The sequence below is a fragment of the Aquila chrysaetos genome, chromosome Z (assembly GCF_900496995.4).
Source record: "Aquila chrysaetos chrysaetos chromosome Z, bAquChr1.4, whole genome shotgun sequence".
Classification (NCBI taxonomy): domain Eukaryota; kingdom Metazoa; phylum Chordata; class Aves; order Accipitriformes; family Accipitridae; genus Aquila; species Aquila chrysaetos.
The window spans coordinates 58,741,637-58,766,965 of record NC_044030.1 but is presented as its reverse complement, the minus strand read 5'-3'; the positions used below and the strand labels follow the sequence as shown (position 1 = coordinate 58,766,965).

Sequence of the window (25,329 nt, the reverse complement as noted above, 5' to 3'; positions counted from 1 at the left end):
CTACTCACAGAAACAAAGTAGCCACTCCTTATCTCCCCGGTGACCATGAAGCTGCTTCTGCCAATTTCCTTCAATGGATCGTTCAACAGCCAGAAGCCACTGCTATTCACATTTGTCTATGACCTTGGACTTCTAATCATTGGCATATTTTACTACTTTCCCTTGGACTCTTATGTTGTTGATCAGGCTGTTGACTATGCTTAATTTATTCTAGGTAGAAAGTATTACCAATTAATTGTATGAAAGAGGCTACTAAAATAAGATTTGTGTGACCCTTACATTCATTAATAGCTACTGTTTGGCCTACGTATAAATTGGAACAAAAGGTCCTTACAAGCCTCGCTTCTGTCTGGTTACAAGAATGCTCTTACGAAAGCTCTAATGTTTCTGAAGGAAAATACACACTTAAAGGCAATAAGGCCTGAAAATCAGCTCTTCCCATAAGACTTATGCAGAGTTACAGAGTACTGAAGCACAACAAAGTATGAGGAGAGCTTCACCTGAGCACTACTCACTTGAATGGCTCCCTGGGGCCAAAACTAAAAGGCACAGCTTTGAGCAGCCCCAATGGTGCTTCAAAGGATGCCAGGCTTTCTGTTGGGTATCAAACCAAAGTAGGACCTACAGCTAGCACTCTCACAGTAGTTGAACCTGGATGATATTGAGCCTTGTTACAGATTGTTGTCCAAATTTTATTCTGGACAAGAGTTCATCATAGAACAGCCCAGGTTGGAAGGGACCTCCAAAAATCATCTGGTCCAACCTTTTGTGGGACGGAGTTATGACCATCCACAGAAGTACAGCACCTCTAATGTGAATGATTAATCCTCTCCACCTCAAGTGAACTGTTGTTTTTAAAAGAAATGTACTTGTATATATTGTCTTTACAATATGTCTCAGTCAACACTTAACTCAGAAAGTGCCATAATGTCATACTGGTGTTTCAGGACAATATGCATATGTCAGCATGCATATTGGAAGGTGTGGTTTAGACTTCTGCTTATCTGCGGAATATTCAGCAGCAGCAGTTACACTGTCAAAGAGAACAGAAACAAACTAGAAAAACTTGAAAACTGCTGAAAATTTGGCTGATTAATTTTGGAAAAGGCTTTGTCTGAAAGGAAAGGGGAAAAAAAGGATGCTCATATGAGCCAAACTCAAGCTAGTTACCACAATGATTCCACAAAATGGCACTGTACCTTCCAATATAAATGAGTTGTCTATCAAGACAGAGAGATTTATTTCTTGTGAAAAAGAGCCAAAAATCTATCTCAAGGTATTTCTGCCTTCCGCTTCAGCTATTGACTGGAATTGTCACCAGGCAAAAACACGGAGCAATGCAAAGCATTCATCTTCCACTTTTCTATGTAAACATCTTTTCTATGTAAACAATGAAAAGAAGGTACTGGAGGGAAGTGGTGCAATAAGGAGAAGCAACCAAGTATTTATTTAAGCAGCCAACCATCAAATAATTTTACGTCTTGGTTTATGATATAAAAAGTATGGAAGAGAGTTTTTCCTGATCAGCTGATCCAGGCAGAGTGCAATGATACAGAAGCTACATGAAGTCATCTATCCAATTACAAAGATCAACTACAGTTAAAGTAAAATAAGCATTTATTCCAAATGTAACAATTTCCTTAAATACTACATATAAGGTATATACTTTACATACATCTTTATGTCAGGGCTCTTGGAATAACTGGTCACTTATGAATATGTTGACCATGCCCCTATTACTGAAAGTAAATAGGAAACAAAGCACTTAAAACTTCAAATCTGTCACAGCTCGTCTAGGTGTACAACTGTCAGTATGAATCTCAAAGCAAACTAAACAGTAAAGGAATTACAATATCAGGAAATCTATGCCACCCTTCCACAGCAATGCTGTTTTCTGAAAAAGGCGCTTGCTATTCACTCTCTTCCATATATTCCACTAAAGATTATCAAGTGTTCTCCTGAGAAATCTTTAATTATTTTTGTACTAACATGAGGATCTCCTGAAATCAAATTTATGTACTCCCTTGAAATCCACCATCTGCCTGCGAGATACAATCTATGACCTTGCAGGTCCTAATGCACTCATGTTATTGGCAATGTATCCAGCCAGGGTAAGGAAAGAGGAGCAATGGGAATTGTGCAATACTATACAATGGGAAACCGGAGAAAGAATTTATTGCATTAATCAAGATGAAACTGCTATTTGTCCCAGATTTTGTGCACATGGCAAGAGAGGAGGAGGGTGTTTACAGCACTATGTATTTCCTGAGGCAGTCTGGATGTTAAAATGCCTGTCTGCGCTGCATGAATGCAGGAAAGTCCCTGCAACAAGTTTCAAGGCAATGACATTTCTACCCCTGGGATTATCTGTTCACTAGTGAATATCCTGGATAAACAGCCAAAAGTGTAACAATCTGACAGGCTCTGGTACATGCGTAGAAAAAAACCTTCCAGCCTTTTTTTCTGACCCTAGGAATAACAGACCCTTTTCATGTCTAGAATAAAAGACCAGACTCTGAAAGCCCTGAGCGCAGTGATAAACCCTATTGGCCCTGCCCAGTCTCCCCTGAGGATTCCCCCCTGCACCCTGCCCACGGGCTCACAGAGCCCATTTCAGCCTGCCCCAAGGGTGTTAGTCCCTGCCTGGACTAACAGGAGTGCTTGTCTCCAGACTCATCTCTGGCTCTGCTGCCTGGGTGGACCTCAGACCTGTGCTATGGGTAGCTTCCCTCCCCGAAGGACCCCTTGGATGTACATTGTAGCTTTTCTCCAGTTCTGACTCTGACCCTGTATCCTGGATGGACCCACATTGTTGCCTTGTCTCCAGCCCTGTCTCTGGTCCCATCTGCTGCTGCTCCAGATGGACCCTGAACCTGACCCATCATTTGCCTTGTCTGGGATGGTCGATGGAGCCTGTTAGCTTGTTACCAGAGCCTTGCTCTGCCTGCTCCACTTGGCTGCTGTGGGACTGCCCCCTGGACAGTGAGGGCACTGCCTGTGCTGTAGCTGGTCTGGGTGCCTGGCTCCTATCACCTTATGCAGCAGCCCCACTCATGCTGCTCCGTGGACATAGTCTGTGTTGCTGGTGAGGCCACTAGACCTTGCAGTGAACTTTATGCACCTCTCTCAAGCAAATCCATGCAGAACAGAGATGAAATGTAGCAGTAGGGCAGCACATTCCTCATTTTCTGAGGATAATAGAATTTCCCTCAGTCTAGTCTCTTCACAACTGAAAAATTCTCTGAGAACATTCGCTATTTTCCACTCATTTAAAAAAACAAGTGTTAAATACTGGGCATTGATTGTTGGTTACTTTAGGAGACACACAAGCCTAAACTCTGCTGGCATGTCACTTCTCTCGTACCTTGTAACAAGTAAAGTAGAACAATCTGTGGATGCAAAAAAAGTTCCATTTTAAAAGGCACATCACCACTTGTAATTAAATGGTCAAAAGTTTACCTAGATAAATGCTGCAAGTATATGCTTTATTGTTTTCTAGTATTTTTTGTTGGGATTCATTAGACAGGAAGCATGTTCAGATCACACTTTTTGTGTCATGTATCACAACGTTACTGTAAGTGCACTGCAAACATCTAAAATGAACTCTTAGCCTGTCACTTATCATAACTTATTTTCATTTCATCTATGCCTTGCCTAAATAGCACAAAGAACCATACTTAAAATGGTCAGCTGAATTGAAACTGATAAACAGTTTGTGCTGTAACAAAATTTGACATAGCTGGGGTGCATTAACTTTGGCTGACTGCCAGGTGCCCACCAAGCCACTCTATCACTCTCCCTCCATTCTCCACTGACCTTGGTGTCTGCAGAGTTGTTTCTCCCATATACTCTCAATCCTCCCTCCCTGTTGCTGTTGCACAGTGGTTTTCACTCTTCTTAATTATGTTATCACAGAGGGGCTACCAACATTGCTGTTTGGCTCAGCATTGGCTAGTGGTGGGTCCACCTAGGAACCAGCTGGAACTGGCTCTGTTTGACATGGGGGCAGCTTCTGGTGTCTTCTCACAGAAGCCACCCCTGCAGTCCCCCCGCTACCAAAACCTTGCCATGTAAACGCAAAAGAGTATCAAGTGCAAATGGGGTTGTAACAGTGTTCTTCCTTGGTCAAAATCTATTTATGACCCTGCTAGCTGGCTAAACTTCGATGCACAGAAAAACAGTAAAATTGCTTAAAAATGGTCCTTTAGTCTGTTGAGGGCTTAACATTCTAAGTATCCTATCCAAGGAGTTACTGGGGATGCAAACTGTTACTTTAAGAAAATGCAAATAAAATTAATAGATCATATCTGCAGGAATGGAGCCTGCAACATTTCTGGAAAAATTGAAGCACTTTTCATGACTGACAGACAATTGTTTAAGAGCATAAGAAAAAACTCGATAAATTTATGGTGGGAATCTTGTGAAAAATTAACGTCAAACATTTACCTAGGGTTCAAATGCATTTGACAGCTTTTATGTTTTGGGAAATTTGTATTTTCATTCCAGTCATGACTACACAACTACATGGGACTTCAAACTACAAGGTGTTGATTTACTACAAGCCAAATGCTTATCCTCTCTTCCATGAAACATCCTTAGCCCTTTCTTCTTGTATACCACAGCATGAAGGTGTTTTACTGGGAAAAATCTGAGAGTTTGAAATGTCATTTGTATTATGAATTGTTTTAGGTGACAGCTGGACTGTACTGCAACTTGCTCTCAACCTTCACTCTTCTTAGGAAAGAGTCTGGTTATGATATGAGGTAATTCTCAGACAGCTGCAAGCCTTTCCCTTACAAGGAATCCCCACGTTGTTTAGACTCTGTCATCCATATATCCTAACTGTACTCTCATTGTGAGTAATCCCTAGAATGCCATAACTAAGTGATCCCCAGATAACCTGCTTGAAAAATGATTATCTTTTCTAAAATATTGTTCTATAACTCAGATTACAACAGTTGCAAAAAAAAATGAGTGAAAAATTAAAACTAGCATGGTTTCTCTTAACAGACTAAAGTCACTGCCCAGCATTTATCACCAGGCATCTCAGCCCTTGACATGCCTGTTGTGTTAAGATATTACACAAACATATATTAAAACTGATGGTCCTGCCTCAAAACATGTACAGTCACATGATTAGGAAAATCATCCACAAACACAGTAAACAGGGGTGAAAGTGCTGAGTCTTCCTTCTGATTAAAGATGAAAACCTATAGCCACTGCTATTACAGAGGAAGTCCATTACTTATTGACTTACTACAATGCTATTGCATTACCTGTGGTTCCTTATTGTGTTGGCTAGGATCCTTTTCGTAACTCTCTGCATAGATCCGGAGAGTAGCTCTCACGTGGCTAGAAGCACTCATTCTGAAGATAAGCCTGGAAGCATCCGAAAAAATAATTCGCAGCCCCTAGGGGAGAAGCAGCAGCAGCATATATGTAAGGTGGCAGTACATTTACAAATCACAGTTCACTGCTTTAAAATAAAAAGTGGAGGGAAGAGTCATTTGGATGCAGCTCCTCTTTCTCTGTAACTTTGGCCAACTCATTTATTACTCTTTTTCCCCCCTCCAAAGACTAGAAATGATCTTGTGTATTCCCTCCCACTCCTCATAACAAGGACTCTCTTACTGCTGTTTTCATTTTTTATTTAGTTGATTTGTTCTTGTTCTGTGTGGCAGAGCACAAAACCAATGGCCTGAGAAGTAGTTATAAGATCAGCAAGAATCAGTGGCCTAAGAAATAGCTCCAGGATCCCAAGATCAAAACCCAGTTGTCAGTAGTGAATACAAAGGACAGGATCAGTTGCTACCCCTCATAGACCATACATCAACATTTGATTAGAAGAATTTCAACAAGACCCTCCAGTACGACTTGGGAAACTTAACTTAAGGTGTTAATTAATAGCCAGTACACTAATTAATGCACATTAACTGTGTGTAGAATAAAAGGATTTATTATTAATTAACTGTGAATTTGCTCTTTGTTCCTATCTTCACCTCTTTTTTCTTCCTCCCTCCCCTCTTTCACACTGTATAGATGAACACATTCTCCTACAGACCACAGACCATATACTTGGATCCACAGTTGACAGAATTTCTGTACCGGAAGGCCATTAAAGCCAAAGGACTAAATTGCACAGTTAAATAGTTGTAGTGTTTCAATACCAATTCTGCACTAACATGCAGTCTAGTTCCCTTTCTGTAAATGGTACCCTTAGGCTAAGTGCCACCTCTGCTATGCCGCTGAACTTTATTTCCTATTGTAGTCCTGCTGTTGGCAAATGCCTAGTACATAAACTGAGATCTTTGCTACTTTTGTTTAAGGAGCAGTAAACCATTAAAAAAACGAGAGAAGAGAATTAATAGAGAAGCATTTTATTCTTCCAGTTTTATCAGCAGCTTCAGAAAACACTGATGTTAGCAACACAGTGCTCCAATATTCTAAAGTATAACTAGAAACATTTTTTCCCTCAGGTATATGCCAAAACATCTTCAGCACCACGTAAAGCATTGTTTGGTTGATAATTACAGAATCATAGAATAGTTTGGGTTGGAAGGGACCTTTAAAGGTCTAGTCCAACCCCGCTGCAATGAGCAGGGACATCTTCAAGTAGGTCAGATTGCTGAGAGCCTCATCCAACCTGACCTTGAATGTTTCCAGAGATGGGGCATCTACCACCACACTGAGCAACTGTTCCAGTGTCTCACCATGCTCATTGTAAAAAATTTCTTCCTTGTACCTAGTCTGAATCTGCCCTCTTTTAGTTTAAAACCATTACCCCTTGTCCTATCACCACGGTCCCTGCTAAAAAATTTGTCCCCATCTTTATTACAAGCCCCCTTTAAGTACTGAAATGCTGCAATAAGGTCTTCCTGGAGCCTTCTCTTCTCCAGGCTGAACAACCTCAACTCTCTCAGCCTGTCCTCATAGGAGAGGTGTTCCATCCCTCTGATCATTTTGGTGGCCCTCCTCTGGACCCACTCCAACAGGTTCATATCTCTCCTGTGTAATGCCCATTAACACTAGAAAATATACAACAGGAAAATATCCCACATGGAAAAAGGGTTGGACTAGATGGCCTAAGAGATATTTTCCATCTCTAACTTTGGTGATACCATGAAACTTCTTTTAGGTGCTAGTATGGTATTATATATTAATTTTAACATGTATCAGCAACCTAAATTTATCTAGTATTCTCAATATGTACAGCAAAAGTGACAAACAGAAATAGTTTACATTCAAAAGATTGAGCTTTAGAGACTGTTTTTCTAGTATTTGCTGTTAAGCCAACTTTGTAATGAGACGGTTCAATTGATGTTGATGTGAGTTTTGCCATTAATTTCAGTGGAATCAAGATTCCATCTTGGATGCCTAGAATTACACAGGCAGTTTGCTATGATCTGATCCTGTGAGCAAGGGGTTGTCTCTAGCTGATTGCTCATTACACTTAATTTTATGACAGTGAAAAGAAACAAGATAAATTGAAGAGTTTTGCAGTTCTGGGAATAGTTTGTTTCAAACGGTTGTCAAACTCAGAACCAGCAGCTCAAAGTACAGAACATTAATGTCAATCAGCTTTAAGAGAGAAGGAAGGAAGTCTAACATATCTGCACAAAATGAAAGCATGAACACCACAGCATGTGTCTTCCTCTTCAAAGACTAAACGGTCATTTTATATGCTCCTGCCAGGCCTAACAACTCCCACAATTACATGACTAGCAAGACTACTTGAATACTCTTCCACATACTCCACGTTTATCTCACAATAACAACAATAGCACATTGTTACTTGGTTTAGCACATCTGAAGTATCACCACTCATTAAATTATGGTCTTCAGAATAAAAAGGATTTATAAACACTCCCCATAACTCTTCCCATAACTTTATGAGGCAAAAACGCTCCACTGAACTACAGCATCTGTAGCCAGTTTGATGTTACACTTAATGGCACTTGGGATGCTTATATAACATATATAGACACGCAACCAGCATTCAGACAGTTCACTGTACTATTTCTGAGCTTATTATTTTACTCATTTTGCATTTCTCAGGGACACACAACTGACACTATTGATTTTTATACATGCATGATGACAATTAATATTTGTCTGTAAGACTAGGATTCCTGCCATACAGCTGAAAATACTCTGTAAAAGGGAATTACAGAGACACAGTGGCTGTACTCTTTAAAAACAATAAACCTAAGTGCCAGTGATAAATCATATTCTAGGGAAACAATGGCCTTTAGAGCTGGACTGTCCAAGTCAACTTTTAAAGTTAAGATATTTGCACCTGGAGATTCAGTTTAACTCATTTTTCAGAGAGCCCAGCAGCAAAAAATCTGACTTTTGACTCTCCCTTGGAAACAGTGAGTTAAGTACTAGCAAAGCTTTTCACTCAGGAAGGCCATAGAAATTAATGAGAGCGCTTAAATTTTTATATCCCTCACTGTTTTCTGGAAATTATACCTAAAAGCCATGAGCTACAAACATTTGTTAAAGCCAAAAAAACCCAGCCAAAAACACTGTTACCAAATAAATATGGAAAAGCATTGCTTGGAGAATAACCTGTGACTCTCCATGTTGTGTAAAGACAAAACCAAACAGGTTTTCCACACTTGTTACAGAATATCCAGTCTAACACATAAAAGTTTTCCTTCCTGACTTTTTTGAGCTTTTGTGGTCAGCAAGGTCAAAGCAAGCTCGTGAAATTGCAAGCAGCCTACTTACTGTTTGCCATGATGGTATTTTTTCACCTGACATAAGCTCCATTAATTTAAAGCCACATATTTGCAATTTATTATATAGAAGGTGTCAGCTCCATGAAACATAGAATTTTATATGCAGAACTTATAAACCAATGCAAGAGGAAAAGAAAGAAGAATAACACACTGGAAAGCCCATAGGACAAAGTAACTTCCAGTTTTAACAAAATAGGACGGACTATTTGTCGCTAACAAGAATAATGTTTTCTTATGGGAACACACAATTTTTTTTCTGGGAGGAAGCAGATTAAAAGGTTTAGTATGGCTCCCACACGGAACATCTACAGATACTTGTTTTAGGCAAATTGGGCCTGCTAATGGATATTAATGAGCTGTGTGGAAGCTCTGAAACAAAATTATGTTCCACAGTTAACCCACTGACTTTGAAGCTGATGTGATGGAGATGGACCTTCACTGGGATTTCTCTCTTTTACATTAAAATCCAGTTAAACAGCCTACTGATGTATCAGTACCCATGAAGCACTCAGAAAACTAAACCTACTACATATTGTACTATGTAGTTTGGTTTCCAGTGGTTTGGGGTTTTTTTCAGTTACCAATTTCATAATTAAATAAATAATAATAAAGTAGCATAATAAGTTAGCATGAACAAGACAAAGCAGCAAACTTAAAGCAAAATAGCTTAGGATTTCAAAAAACATTATTAAAGTATAACGTCAGGGAGTAACACCAGTAGAAAATCTACCCTACCAGCAATATATTAGACACAGAGACATATACATAAATTAGGAGCATGTAAAATGGCTATACTTTTACTTGAAGATACTGCGAGTATCACAATTTTTAATTGCTTCTCTTTGGACCCCTGAGTGTCCCGTAGGCCACACTCACTACTCTGACAGGAAATACCTTATTGCTGATACATGACTGAAATATCATTCTGAACAGAGAAGAATTTTTGCTGTATCTCTGGGGAGTTATCTGAAATAACTTTTTTCCAACTTTTCCAATACCTGTTTCCCGACTTTTGCTCAAACTGTAATACAAAAAAACCAAGACTACATGCAGAGCCCTTTGCCTCCCAAATCTAACGAAGGAGCAAGAAAACGTTAACAAACTTCTAATAATAAAGCTCCAGAGTTTCACTCTGTGAATCTCAGAATATAAGAACACTTCATTAAAAAGCTCAAACTTAATCATTATAATGGGCAACTTGTACTTCTCATCCTTCTAATTCAAATTTCACACAAAAATGCAACTGGTTCCATTTCTGGCTTGCAGGATCCTCAGGAGCAGCACTGTTATGTGCTCATGTGTGCAAAGGCTAGCACAATAGGACTTTAAAAATGAAAACAGTCTTCAAGAACAGCAGAACATTCAATTTGATTTTATGGCTTATTATTGCACTGTGATAAACAATATTCATGGGTTTCCATAGTCAAGAGTGAATTAGAAGCTACAGTGTGGGCGTATTGTTTGCTGCCTATTTTGTTGTTGCTGTGTTTGTTTTCTGAACCTGCTGTTTATTAACTGATTAATTATCATGCAGCCAGCTTCTCATTCATGAGACATAGTACAGTTACACTGAATATAAATGTCTGTCCCTTACCTCCTGGGGACAAAACTTTGAACAGGTTCCTGAAAACATAGCTGGAAAATCTGCATGAAGCTCATAACAGTCAGAAAGAGGTATCTGCATTTACATGAAGACCAAGCTACCTGAGAAAAATGGCAGCAGTGAACTATCGCTTCATTTGCATGGATCAATGTCCTCCCTTGTTTTATTGTGCTTGAAGAATCCCACTGACGCTGCACACACATGGAGCTAGGAATGTGCCCTTGTCAAAAGACAAACTGGTTGAACTGTACTCTCAATAAATACGTGCTTCTCCCTGTGAAAAGACATGCTTTCTGATTTTATGGGCTCACTTTCAGAGCCCATCTGAAAACAGGCCAAGTCATGTTTCTCTGTGTTACATGGTGATATGATTAGCAATTATATTCCAATTTAGGACAAGGGCTTTGGATGAAAATGAAGGGAAAGAAAAGTGCACTGAAAATTCACAAGCTGTTTCTTAAAAGTACAAGGTCCACAAGTCTCCCATGCCTGTAATTTTCCAGCGGACTTGGATATGACAATATCCTCGCATCTTTTTTCAGCAGTAATATGCACAAAGAGAGTAGCTCAGTGGCAGGTGGACTACTTATATTTTCTGGATGCAATGATGAATGGAAACTATAAAGACTCTGAGCAGAATGGCATGACAATAGTTTTAATGGCTTGTAACATTATCTGCTAGGGTCTGGTCAGGTCAAGTAATTTACAAACCAGAGAAACTAGGACAATAAAAATAAACAGCATAAAATCAGAAGACATTTTAATATGGGTCATAGCTCATATTCAAGATATTTGAATATACATTTACACGTGGCAAAAGTACATGGGTAGTTTTGAGCACATCATGAATTTCAAAACACTGAAGGCTCAGTTTGAACTGCAGTTCTTGATAGCTAAGGAATCTCGTTATGGACACAGCCCAGAAGGAACACAGAACCGGTCATTTGGGCTAGAGAAGTCAAAACTGCCCACATATGGTACAATCCACTAACGTCTTGTGCATGCTATTAGCTACAACAGATATTGTGCCTTAATTATGCAAATCCTGTGGGTCACCAAGAGCAAGATAATTTTAACTTTTTCTGTAACATACAGCAAGTGAAGATTTCAGATAGAAAATAGAAGAAGAAAAGACTGTCTTTCTACTTTGCATTGTTCAGGAAAGGGAACCCTCCCTGCACGTGCATTGCTGTCACCAGGATCTCCATCCCCTCCTACATTCTCTGTGACACTACTGGCTCCAGCTATGCACAGCAAGTGCAAGCTAAACCAGAGGTCGATTATCTTATCCAGACTGAGCTAATCTTAAGTAGGAAACGTGGTATCTATCAGAGCAAAGAAAACACCATCCTATAAATAAATGGAGAGGCTTGCCAGCTGAACGTTAGAAACACTGTTAGAGACAATATGACAGTCGCAAAACTTTGGTACTCCATCACTCCAGCCATACCTGTCTTTTGGTCACAGTGCCATCCACAGGATCTATGTATTCAAAGCTGTCTGTTCTCTCCACACTGTAGATATTGTTACCCACAGCAAACTGCTGATGGCTGAATGATTTGTCAGTGATCAAAGCTTCCAGGTCTCTCATTATGAAATACGCTGTTCTGGGTTCCAGTGCTTCATAATCAAACCTTGCACATATACAAAAAAAGTAGAACCAAGAAGTAAGTCCTCTACAGCTGAGAAAACGGTTCTGCTTACACAGAACTCAATATACTCACAATTAGCAATTTACTGCTTCCTTCAAAAATCAGAGGTGGACACTGAAGTACTGATAGCAAATCAAACCAGCACACGCATGCAAGTTCTGTGCAGTCTGACCATTATCTGTGTGCACCAGAGTTCCACTCTGGCCACCTGACTCTGAGTCAACAGAAATCATTTAGAAAATGCACCGTTTCTGAAACAGCATAGAAAACATCACCTATACACAGCTAGCTTTCCACGATTAAGGACACAATCAGTGCAGTGCGCAACAGCCAAGTGAAATGGAGAAAACTTTGCTACAAGTTTTGAGGAACAGCGGTGTGCAAAAGACCTTACAGATATGTGAACTCCTCTGGATTAAGTCTATTCTGAGGGAAAGAGAGAGGCAGAAGCTAAGATATAAATGACAGTTAGAATACACGCTTTTGAGACCTTAGTAAAAATGAGTAAATGTTCAGATCTTTGGAGGAGTTCTCCTGAATTAAAAGTAGACATAGTCCCAGTTCTCACTAAAACACTGTCACACGGAAACACATACAGAAACAAATGCAGGAGTAAATCTTGCTGGGATTTTCATCTTTTTTTCAACACCATGTAATGATCTATGCCTACAGATTCTACAAGTAAGTAATTCAAATAATTCTGCCATTCAATATCAGAAAATTCAATTACTCATATACTAAAAGTGACATATAGATGCTGCTCCTTCAGTAAGTAAATAAATTCTGCTGCCAATTACTCATCAGAAAAAACCTGCCTACAGAACTGTGGCAATCTGTGGCAGGTTCTCATTCTGTGGACACAGCAAATGCACACCTAAATGCAGCTGAGCACAGATGAAGAAGCCATGGTTGTAGCAGAATTGTCCTACCAACTGCATAAGTTCCTGTGCCCTTTCCTCATTTTTCTCACCTGCAGTAGTAGTGCCGGCCAAATTTTGTCCAGTGATCCCTGACAATCTCCTCCACGCTCTGCTTTCGAGCTGCTAGGATTGAAAGCCAAACTAGCACAGCCCAGAGTCCATCTTTCTCTCGAAGGTGATCAGACCCTAAAGAGACATACATAAAGCACATTATTTGGTATCACTGCAAGTCAGAAAAGAAGGTAAAGAAGCTGGGCAAATGTCTCATTTAACTTTGTATGTCACATAACAGTAATCAACAGTACTAACCTCAGCAACTCTGATATCTTCCAGACAGACAGCCAGAACTAATGTTTAAAATGTGATTTATTTATATATGACAAAGTCTGTACTCCTAAGGTTAAATAAAAAGATGTACAAGCATTTGAATAGAAATGGTAGTAGAAGGAGAACATTTTTAGTCATGATTCCTGCTCACTGACATACAGGGTGTTTTCACACCTCTAGTACTGTTTCCCAGAACTGGGCTAGGTATGCAAACCCCTGGCGATGAACCAGAATGTTCTGAGTTATGTGAGTCAAGTTCAACAGCATCTCCTTATCTCTGCAGATGTTATTCTGTCAAGCTGCAGAGAAAAAATTTTCCCATTCCATGAAAAATGAGGATTTCCAGAATGTTCATGACCTCCCATCAGGATAAAAAACAAAAGCCCAAAAAAATGTTTCTGGGAAAAAAAAAACAAAACAAAAAAAAAAACAACAAGCAAACCAGAGAATAGCACTTTTTCCCCTTTCCCTATTTCTCCATATATCTCAGTGGTAAAAATGTTTGGATGCTCAGATCTAAATCCCTTCCTAGATTTATATTTATGAAGAGAGAAATTGATCCAATAATGGAGACTAAGAACAATTTTGGAATACTCCACAGGATTTAGCACATACTCTCAGATACGGGATGCACAAGTTCAAGTCTATTATCTGAATTCAAAAGAGCACAGACTTGATCTTGCACTTCCCACATCCAAAGCCAAAATGCCAACTTGGAGTAATAGGCTGCTCTGCAACAGATGTGTAACATACCTCAACCAGAAATATTTCTATGACGCTAAGCTCTGCATGTTAAAATTGGAATGTATCAATCAGCAAAAAGTTTCAATAAAATCAGTATTTCCTAACAAAAGACTGTTTCATAGGAAGGTTCTGAGTCATCTCAGCAAGTGCCCTCTTCTTTTGGATAATTCAGAAAAAGCTTTTGTGGCCATATGTATCTAACCCAGATTACCAAAAAATCATGAGGAAGCATGCATGAGAATTAACACAAAGTAAGATCTGAGACATCTGACACTCAGTAGATATTGATGACATAAACTAATGGACTCAAGAAACTTGAAAAGACATCAAATATGTGGCCATTGGTCTGGCATAATACTACTAGATTTGGTTAAAGTTTGTTAGCTGCGATGTTTTTTTCTGTCTAGTCGCACATTATTGAAACCCTGAGTACAAAGCAAGTGCAGTAATTCACAAGTTTTGTTTCCTCCATGAATTACCTACTGATCAGGAGGCAACCACTTGGACTATCTGTGCCCTTAGAAGATACTTAGCAAAATCCTCCAGAGAGAAATCTCGAAAGTCTTAAGCTGAAAACCTGTTTTATGAAATATCCTCCTTCTTCAAACACAAAAATCGTTTGGCGGCAAGAGTGCTTTGCAGTGCTGTGGTTTTACATAACAGCCTGCAAGGTCTACACAGTCATCTGTCAAAATGGCTGTGTTTTGCTACTGGCGGAAGACATGGTTCCCATAATATAAATTGATGCACTGAAGCTGTTAATCCTGTGAAAAACTGTCAACAGATAATTAAAGACATATAAGGAAAACAGCAAGGCATGCGGAGAGCCACTGCGATTCCTATGGTTCAGTCCTGACGTCCATCTTCCAGTCACTGCTGCTGCCTTGGACTTGCAATCCATCTTCTTGGGGAAGACCAACAGTCATAGCAGCAGCTGCTACTCATACAGATCTGCTAAGAGCCCATCGTCCTGGGCCTGCCAGCTCTGCCTCCCACTTAGTCTTCTTGTGTTATGTTCAACCCTGGGGGTGTAGACCTCCAACACCCTGAACTTAACATTAAGCAAGTTAACACCACAGAGTTAACTAAATGTAAATCACTATTTCAGCACAATATCAGAGTTGTATAGGAATGATTACTGAAGACTTGTGAAGAGGAAAAATACTTATATGAGGATTATGTTTGTGTCTATGAGTTAGGAAATGCATAAAACAAGGACATTGAATACTGTAGATGGATTTGAGAGCTGAGACTGATGGTAACGTTCCTTTGCATTTGCAAAGTAGCTGTCATGATAGTAAGAATACTTCCTTTCTGCCACTTTTTATCTGCCTTGATCTGTAATCCGTGAGCTCTCTGCCACAAGGGCAGTCTCCTACTACAATGGCCAGAGCTACAGGCTGGTCCTCAAGGAGCCACTATAGGAAGGAAGAGCAACAGCCCACTCTGTTTCCTGCTCCAGAGTCCCGGGTGCTGTGAAAGCATGGAGTGCCAACTAATCAGAAGAAAAAGGGCAGGGTTATTTATGAGCCCTCACAGCTTTGCAAATAGCTTCAGATAAGAAAGGAAAACGAACGTCCCTCCACAGGAAGTCAGCCCTTTGGACAATCGGGTCCTCACCTTGTCTACTCCCTTGTTGCGATAACGTGCTAGATCAGCTGAAGGATGCCTTCCACAGAAACACCAGCAACATGGCCTACAGATAATAAAGTCAGCTTACTTGTAGGCAAAGCCGACAGCATGGTCACGATCATTGTTACTGTAGCGAAGAGTCTGTTCCCAGATAATGGTGCAGGTTTCTGCCACCGACACCAAAAGAGAGGCCTAAAATAGAGCTGCCACTTCCCACCAGCGCCCGTCGTTCCTCTGGTAGCAGCAGTAGAAGTCATCAGGTCACCACAGGGGCTGGGGGCTCCCCAGGGACTGGCAGCACCAGGGGCTCCCCCAGGGTGGCAGGGCAGGGCCTGGCAGCCAGGGCCCCCCCCACCACCCCAGCCAGGAGCCACCAGGGCAGCCCCAGCCCCGGGAAATCGGGCACCTCCGTGGGGACAGGGATGGGCTGAGGCCAGGCCAGGATGTGGGGCCGTGGGTAGGCCTAGCTTGGGGGGGCCCATGGCCGGGCAGGGCAGGGCTGTGGCGAGCTGGAGGAACAGCCACCGTGGCTGTTCTTGTCCTTCTTAACCTGCTTGCCTCTCCTTTCAGCCATTCATCCTTAGCACTGAAAAACCCAATTTCACCTAAGAAGTCATCTCTTTTGCTGATATTATCAGCAACCTAAATGGCTTAAGAGTCTCAACAGACACCAGCAAGAAGTGGAGACATGGTACTGAGCTAAACGCCTCAGCAATTTGTTCCAATGTAAACGATCATTTATTCTCCTGCTGTGTAACACTCTGCAGATTGCAGGCCAACAAATCATACAGTGAAAGGCACAGCATTCATTCACCAAAATGGTCTATGCATCATGACATCTGTGCAACAGTCTGAACTGAACACCAAAGAAGAGATGAGTTTTGATTTAACAAACACTTCGAGTATGTTTCATTGAACCAAAATGGTGCAGTGAAACATGGACAGAAGAATTTTTGGAAAGCTCTCTGTTGTGCTCTAAGCCTTGCTCCGGCATGCCTTAAGCTCATAAATCTATATGAAGAGGGATGAGTGTACACACCTATCATTCTTCTGATCCATTCAGCAGCTTTGGCATGTGCTGTGTCTTTGTGTGTCCTTCAGGAGGGCATACAGATTGTTGCTTCTCTGGAAAGAGGAAGCATTGGAAGAAAGTAATCCAGAGGCAAAAGCCTGGATGGAAAAGTTGGAAACAACCCAACTGTTCCAGAATCAAAAGTCACTGATTAAAAACGCTAGCCTGATAGGAGTACAAGGACAATAACCCTGTGTGCCCAAGAAGTGTCTCAGTATGTCACTCTTAATAGGAGGAAAACTGACAACTGGGATTTCTCAGAACTTGTTTATTCCACCTATTTCACCAGCATATCCGTCAACTGGGTTACGATATGTACATATGTTGTTCCATTTATTGCCCTTCTTTCTTTTAGCAAACTAAAATTTATTACTGCAACTCTGTTAGTCAACTCTGTTTTTCACCTACTGTCTCTCTCTCACTTATTCCTACTGCCCAGCTGACACGATAGAAAGTCTAGGGAGGGAGCTCATTCTGCTGCCTCAGTTCAGCTCACACCATTCTTCTTCGCTTTATAAATCCAATATCTGCTGTTGTGGATCCGCAGAGGCAGAGCTGCCCTGTGCAAAGTAAAAGGTGCCTTGCAACTCCGTATTCCTGAGATTGCAATGCTAACAGTCCTCCTGGCTTGCTGAGGGCTCTCAGCAATCTCAGAATAATTCTCAGTGATACTTTTAATTGAAACATCCAAGGCATTAATGAATTCCAGACTGTTTAAGGAGCTGAAGCAGAAAGAGTCAATAGAACAGAGGAGTCAACAAATATTTTGCTGATTATCCCATTATATTTAATTTGCCATTAGTAAGGGAAATTATAGTAACTGCATCTACTTCGACAATTTATTTTTAAGTTAATTTGTAAGGTATTTCTGGATATAACAGTAGCAAAAGTTATTTTTTATTACTGTAACAGTCAATTGCTATGGCTGGACTCAGAGTAAATAATCTGGGAAAAACTCTCAGAGCATGTTCCCATTCATAAAGGAATACTCCACTTAGGCATAAATTGAAGTAAAGTCTTGAGAGGCAATAGCCTGAGAAAAGTAAGATCATGCAAAAATGTTCATACTATGCTTTTTCTGGTATTGGAAAGATGTTGGACATGCAGGCTGTCTTTTACATGTCTAACTTATTCTGTATCTGAGATTTCCAATTCTGACAGAGATAGTGAGGCCTGAGGGTCACACGCATGAAGAAAATGTCATTGCTTTTCCCTAAATTAGTCATCTCTGCCTAGCATATTGCATTCTGTAAATGTGATTTTAAAACAAAAATCTGACTGAAGCGAGTATACATTTTGTTTGCACACGCTTTGAATCTTACGAATTTATCATCCAGCAATCTGAAACTTGACGATATTTTAGGCAAATGGAGATTTAGGGGCATTCTGATCTGTTCCTTCATTCAAGTTAATGAGATTATTTTAGATTTGTGTTACTGTAACAGATACCACCAAACAGCTCTTTTAAGGCTTTCACTCATTTCAGCAGCAGCACATTTTTACATTCTCCACTAGTTCTTCTTCTACATAGTCTTGCAGGAGAAGGCGGCTGATGTTAATAGCATCTGGAAATTCAGAGATGAAGCATGCAAATTTATGAAAGATGTAGCAATTACTGAAGTGGCTTAAACTGCAGAGAGATAAATCAGCCACACAGCCCTCCTAATCCTGATTAATAGTTTGCTGATGAAATTTAGAAACTAATTGCTGCTGCTGACGCCCTTCTCTGAACTGTGTCCTGGGCATTAGTCATAGAACCAGAAAGCTACTAACCTCATCTGACAAGCTCCCCACACTGCTACAAAAATGGAATAAGTTTTTAAAGCACTGGTTGAGCTCCAAGATCAGCTGCCAGAAAACAAGTCTGGGAAACACAGTCCTATGGGATGTTTTCAAAATCTTTTGTCCTTTTATAGCAGAAAATTTGCTTTTATTTACTTGCCAGAGCAAAATCCCTTATGTTATAAAGCCAGGGCTCAGTATTATTCAGAAATTCCAGCTGGGGTGGACTACCTGGGTACATGTGCAATTGGTCTCCAGTGCTGTTCGGCTAGTTTGACGACAGAATGTGGATCTGTGAAACCCCTTTCTCTTGCACAGAACAGCAAGTTTCCCACTCTGATCAGCTCTATGGTACATTTCCTTAAATATTCCGTGCTGAAAGCTAAAGAGGTGCCAAGTTTCAGTTCCCTAAATAGATATGATTGAGGGGAAAGCTGTAAAATTGATTCAGATGCCCAATACTGGCAGAAACTTGTGAGGGTCATGCAGCTTAGGACATTACTAAAAGATTCGCAATAAGGTAAATATTTATTCCTAAAAACAGCTCGCATCGCTGAAGTATTGGTCATCTACAGACAAGACTGCATTTTACAAATAAACCTACTGGCATATGAGATATTTTCAGACAGCTGCACTGAATTGAAAGATGATAAGGAAACTGAGGCAGGGAGAAAAACAAACTTTAGGCATCGCAGTCATTGCATAATTGCCCTGTAGGAACCGTCATGATTCATTTACACAACAACTACACATGCACTGAGGAATTTAAACCCAGTGCTCAAGTTGTTTGGATGCCCATGGGATTGAATCTTGAGGGTTCAGTTTAGCCTTTAGATGGCATTGACTTAAATGGGAGGTCAGGAGGCTTTCTGCACTGAAGTGTTGCAGGTACAACAAAGCTCTTCTGACCAGAACGTGCCATGATGCACAGATTAAATATTGCTGTAGAACAGCTCTCCATGCTAGACAGCAATATGTTGTTCAAGCACCTTTAGAATTCACAAGAGACAGAATTTATCAGGAATCTCAAGAAATAATGACAGGATAGGAAATCCAGATTAAGACAGGAACACGGAGAGTGCTAGGAATGCAGAGACTGGTCTGAGGTCAGGAGACAGGAGCTGCAAAATTGGAAGAGAGGCTATAGTACAAAATGCAATTGTTTTAGGCCCTACAGAAGGAAACAAGCAAAGGAAAAAAGTCAAGTGTAAGAACAGAGAGAAGTTAGAGGAATTACCTTGCCTAGAAGAACAAACTCCAGAGGCCCTTCCTTGACATCTACGAGACACCTGTTTCTCCCTCCCAAATTCAACCATCTGATACTCAAGGTAATAAAGTTAGGCCAACACAGATCACAATGCCCTCAGTGTTTCAGTATATCAAGCCCTGAAACCACCTCTCTTGATTCCTATATAACTGATCTGCAGGGCTAAAGTCCACCAGTGCTTGGGACTGCCTGCTCAGCAAGACCTGAACATGCCTTTTCAATGGGCCAGGGAAATTTGATGTTTGGCTTTTTTTATAACTGCACCATAAAATTTTAATGACAACTCTCCTCAAAGGAGACAAGGCTTCTACTAAGCAACCAAAGGTTCTTCCCTTCTCCATGAGACAGAAAGCATCTGCAAGAGTTGTACTCAGCATCACCAGATGAGGAGGGTCTAGGAGCCTTACTTCCCAAGCAGAAACAGGCCTGAGGAAGCGGTTTTTCATGGCATATGGCACATAGAGGCCACCCCTGCTGGCTTTACATACCTCTACAGATAAAACTGCATGAACCAGGAGATGCTGCACTCTGCAGGCTAAGGTACCCAGATGTACTTCAGTCTATGGGAACTCACCATCAAACTCCTACAAGCTCCTTCCAGTCAAAACCCACACTTCCCTTTCTTCAGCATGATGACGAAGGCAGGAGTTTTTTCCAAATTATTTGGGTGCTAATGAGGTCATGCTGATGTCTCAATACCCAACCAAGTTTCATGGAAATATTTGGGTTTTGATGAGCAGGAGGAACTTCAATATTTAGAGGGAAGGGGTACAGAACTGGCCTGGTGAAAAAGCATCAAAAAGCAGTGAGAGCTGAAAACTCCCCAGTCTAGACCTCTAATGGGCAAATGGAGACACAGTCTAACAACACACCACAACAAATGGCAGTACATTCTGAAAGATACAAGATCTTCCTGCCCCACTCTCCGCAAGTTAAAACTCACTCAATGACCTTGCAGAACACCCTTTGAAAATATCTATTCAAAAGATACATTCAAGGCAATACAAATCTGTGCCAGTCGCAGCAATTAAGCCAAGGCATCCAGGTTGCTAATCATGGGACACTGGTTCCCATTCACAACAGAAAGAAAATAAACATTCATTATTCATTTAAATTCTCTTAATTCTTACAGATAGACACCCAAATAAATCTAACACATTTTTGTTTCTTCCATCATAGTCCATTCAGGTACTTAGAGAGTTAATGACAGGCTAACACATAAAGTGGTATGTCTATGGCTTAAAGGTATTCTCATTTTTTAAAAAGCAGCATTTTGCTCTAATTGACTTTAACAAACAAACTTAATACACAACTTAATCAAAGCAAAATGAAATTTGTAACCAAGTTATACTGCATGATAAATTATTTTCTATGAAAAGCTGTAGCCAATTAATTATATACCAAAATAAAGAACTCCATGGAACTCACATCAAAATATAGAATAAATTATTAGCCAGGCAAATGGTTAAGTTATTCTGATATGTGCTCATTCAAAAACAGTTTTAACATAAATCTACTAATAAATAAAAAGAAGAAAGAATTTCTGTGCCACAATCCAGGAAAGAAAAAAAGAATCACTGTGAAATTTATTCAGTTTCTCTCATAAACCAAAACCACATTTGTGCAGATTTACAGACTACATATTTTAATTGTTTGCTCTAATGCTTCCTGTCAGTACTGAATTCATGAGGGCTGAAATTTGCCTTTCATTCTGCATTCTATTGTGTGACTGGTTCTTGGGACAGATAAGGGAGAAATACTGAGGGAAAACACAGACGCCAACATGTAACTGAGTTTCTTCTAATGATTATTTTATCTGAGTTTTGGTGATTGTGATGTTCCAAAAAGGGACACCTGCAACAGGTTTGATTAGATATACCATTACGGATACCAATCCTCACACTTTGTACACCGAATCACATTAGGAAAATCCATGTGGTTTTTCCATACAGGCGAAATCCCTCCAAATGCTGTTGCAGTTTGTGAAAAGAGTATTACAGTAGAACCAGTGAGATCTTTCTGCATTATGTTCAAGTCGGAAGAGAGTGCCAGGCACCTCCAAAAGCTGTCTGGGCAGTGATAAGATTGCCTATGGCTTGTGAATGTCCATCTTCCACATTTTTCATACCTCAGGGTACTGGACACCGGAGTTGCAAGAAGACCCTCAAAATGTGAATAACTGACAGTTCTCTGTTCCAGCACAAGACAACGTTAATTTGCTGATTCTTTTGGCTTTGACTTGAGGCAGCCAAGAAAATTAAAAGTTGTCATTAAAAGTCTGTGGAAACTTTTGATTACGTATTACTTACCAGTGCCAAAGCTTTCTTCCCCACAAAGTGAGCAACGTCCAGAGTCCATGAGATTGGAAAAATATCTCCATCCTGTTGGTGTCTCATACACAGGAACCTTCATTACTTTTGCCACTCTGGAACAGACACAATAAAACATCACAAAATTAATACATTGCTTTTTTTTACATATGGCCTGGGATCAGTTGAGGAATATTCTAGGTCTTGCTACATCTCCTGACAGCTGGGCTGTAAGTAAAACAAAAAGAACAGAACAGATCAACAGCACCATTCAGAACCAATCCTTGCCTCTGAACCTGACTTCACAGGTATGTTTATACACCAACAGTAGTATTTTGGAAAATGTAGGCCCTCAGCTCAATAGCCTTTACCAGTATCTTTCTGAACAAGAAACAGCTATATCCAGAGATACACACTTTTGTTATACTAATATTTTAATGAAAGTTAAATCATCATGTTGAAGTATCTTCCTTTACAAAACACAGGTGGCCAACACCGATATGCTTGAAAGACACTTTTACTTCTGCTCATGTGTTCAAAGCCAACACAATACAGAAATGTATCCATGATGCAGCACCTCCTCTAAAAAAGCTTTCCTAGTCTCAACCTGAGTCTGAACTTACTCTCCCTGTCTCCTCTGATGCACCTACAGGAAATAGTCCCACTAGCTGGCTGACCTGCCAGTATTTTCAAAAATGAAAATAAACCACCATATAAGCTGGATGTCCTTTCCCCTTCCCAGGTTGTTAACTGGTAATTATTCCTGTTATGAACTACAATGAAAAAATCCTTTCTTGGACTAAAAAACAAGAAGGAAGAAAAAAACCAAATCCTCTAAGGAACCCACTACCAAGCTGGGATTTATGCAGAATGAATATTACCATTCTTCTTGTTTTTAATTATATTTGCTTGTTTTCATTGTGTGCCTAGGATTTTCAGAGCCAACTGTTTTTTAATATGAAAAATAAGTCTTGAGATATAGTTAAGCAATCTGACTGACTACGAAGGACCTTACAATCTCCCCAGGACTGCTACAGCAATACACCTAACAAACATTTCCTAAATTCCACCCCCACAGAAGAATACTTGACATGAGACGATTTACGTAATTTTAACTGCAGTCAAGCCCAGGCAAAGCAGATCAATCAAAGCAGGATTCAGTGCGCTTAACACAATCTACCTAGAAGTTACGTGTCAAAGCAAAAGCAGTCATCTCTCTGACCAACAGAGAGACATCTGTTTTCAGATGCGCCATCATTGTGTCTTAAAGGAAACATGTAAGATAGATGGGATGAACTGTCCAAATGTGCAAATACTGACCCTTTCAAAACCTGGTACATAAATGTACCTAAATGACAGTTCAGCCCTTAAGTATTCTTGCTGAAATCTTTAAATTGTTAATCAGCACTGGTATTAAGTCTCCAAATCCACTTTTTTTTTTTTTTTAATGTAATAAATATCCATTGCTATCTAAGTCTCCTCCTAGTCAGCCTAGGTGTTCATTTTTGTACTTTTACCTAAAAAGAGTGGGTTTTTTAATTGAGATAGAGTAAGAATTGCTGATACTCATTTGAAAAGAGCTAAAGAGGTACCTGGGAAAAAAGTATTATAAAAATATTTAATCCTAAACTCAGTTTTCATGTCTCTAGTTTAGAGGCAGAGGCAAGTGTATACTTCCTTGTATTTATACAGCACTAGCTATATTATTGGCCCTTAGAAATGCTGCTGTGTAATGGAGGTTATACAGTGCGGAGCTGAACAGGTTTCTGGCTGGCTCTGCTAAAAATCAAGAACATAATAGGATTTAATCTCTGTGTGACAATAACTGCAGACTGGGAACAGGACCGTACTGCCAAAAACCAGAAAACAATCAACCAGAAAACAATGGCTAACATGCTAGAAGAGCAAAACCAATTCTCTTGAGGTTGCCTAACAATACAGCAGGAATATTTCTGCTTGCGGAAATGTCCCCATATCCTGGTATGGGTTTTTGGAGAAGGAAATCCGTCCCCTTTCACTTTTCTGTATTCCTCTAGTCTGGGGACAAGCAGCTTTGGATGGACCCATCTTGACCATCACCAAAGGCTTCCAGGGGCTGTAATGGTTTTCAAAGATTTCTATGTACTAGGCTAGTACTGGAAATACAGATGCTGATTCTGTTGGCAATGGGCTTACTTTAAACTAAGCCTTTCAAACAAACAAACAAAACACAATATACATATAAACATATACATACAAAGTTTATACTGAAATATGACAGATGGCTCCTTGCAGTATTTTCATGTTCTTGACTCTTAAGACTTTAACAGAACAAATAAGTAGAAGCATACTGAAAATTAAGCATACTCTTTTTCTATTGCCATTTTACTGAACTAAAGAATCATCACTGGAAATCTCAATAAATGCAGAATGTGCCTTTATACAACCTATAGACATTCAAGGTGAATGATTGACCCAGGAAACATGAGAGGGGTTCCCACAGGAAGATGCAAAAAATTCTCTAAGTTTCAGACTCAGAGAAGTAATGTGCTGCATCACATCAAACAAATAACACCACAACTACAGGAAAATGCCCTCAGAGGAAGGAAACTAATATTCTGTAACTGGGAAATTACTAGATCTTCAAAGCCAGGGAAAACAGAGATTAAACATGGGAAGGGGAAAGGATTTTTAATGCTCCTACATTTACATCTTTCTAAACAAGAAATATCACTGGTATGCAGAGAAAGTAAAAAAAAAAAAAAAAAAAAAAAAAAAAGCATCTTCATTTCCCAAAACTTTTTTTTCACTTTACATTCACCAGACTGCTTTCTTGCAAACAAAATGACAAAATCAGAGTTTTTAGTCACTGCTACACCAAGTAGCCAGATTTTTTTTTTTTTAAAAAGTGCCAGCTCAGACAAAAGGGTAGCATCCCTTTTAGACCAGAATTCGGAAATTAGTTTCTATGTACCACTAAGGATTCCGAGCATTACCTAGTGCAGCATATGACTTCATGACAAGCCTGAAAGACACTAAGGAAATATTTTATTCTGCTAAGCAAATAAATGCTTAGGATGAGGGTTTCTGGAACTTGTAATTCTGCACGAACAACTGCTGGTGAGTCATGGTAAAGGTTTTTATCTGTAACAAATCACAGATCCATTAATGAGAATCTATGATGTTTTTAGCAATGTACCTTTACAGAACAGTTCAAACAAGTCTATATATATATAGCTTTTTAAGTTTCTCTTCCGTCTGTAAATTTACACTGGAGTCCCTAAATTTGGGGAGTTAG

The 25,329-nt window shown here is 39.9% G+C and overlaps 1 protein-coding gene across 1 annotated transcript in view; it reads right to left on the bottom strand.

Annotated features, from left to right (window-relative positions):
• PGM5 (phosphoglucomutase 5) overlaps nucleotides 1-25,329 on the bottom strand; it is a 77,434-nt gene that overhangs the window by 8,195 nt on the left and 43,910 nt on the right. Inside the window, exons 7-10 of the mRNA XM_030005534.1 lie at nucleotides 22,053-22,168; nucleotides 12,970-13,105; nucleotides 11,798-11,981; nucleotides 5,277-5,411 (exon numbers count right to left, since the gene is read on the bottom strand). Coding sequence (XP_029861394.1) covers nucleotides 5,277-5,411; nucleotides 11,798-11,981; nucleotides 12,970-13,105; nucleotides 22,053-22,168 — 571 coding nt within the window. The remainder of the gene's footprint in view (nucleotides 1-5,276; nucleotides 5,412-11,797; nucleotides 11,982-12,969; nucleotides 13,106-22,052; nucleotides 22,169-25,329) is intronic.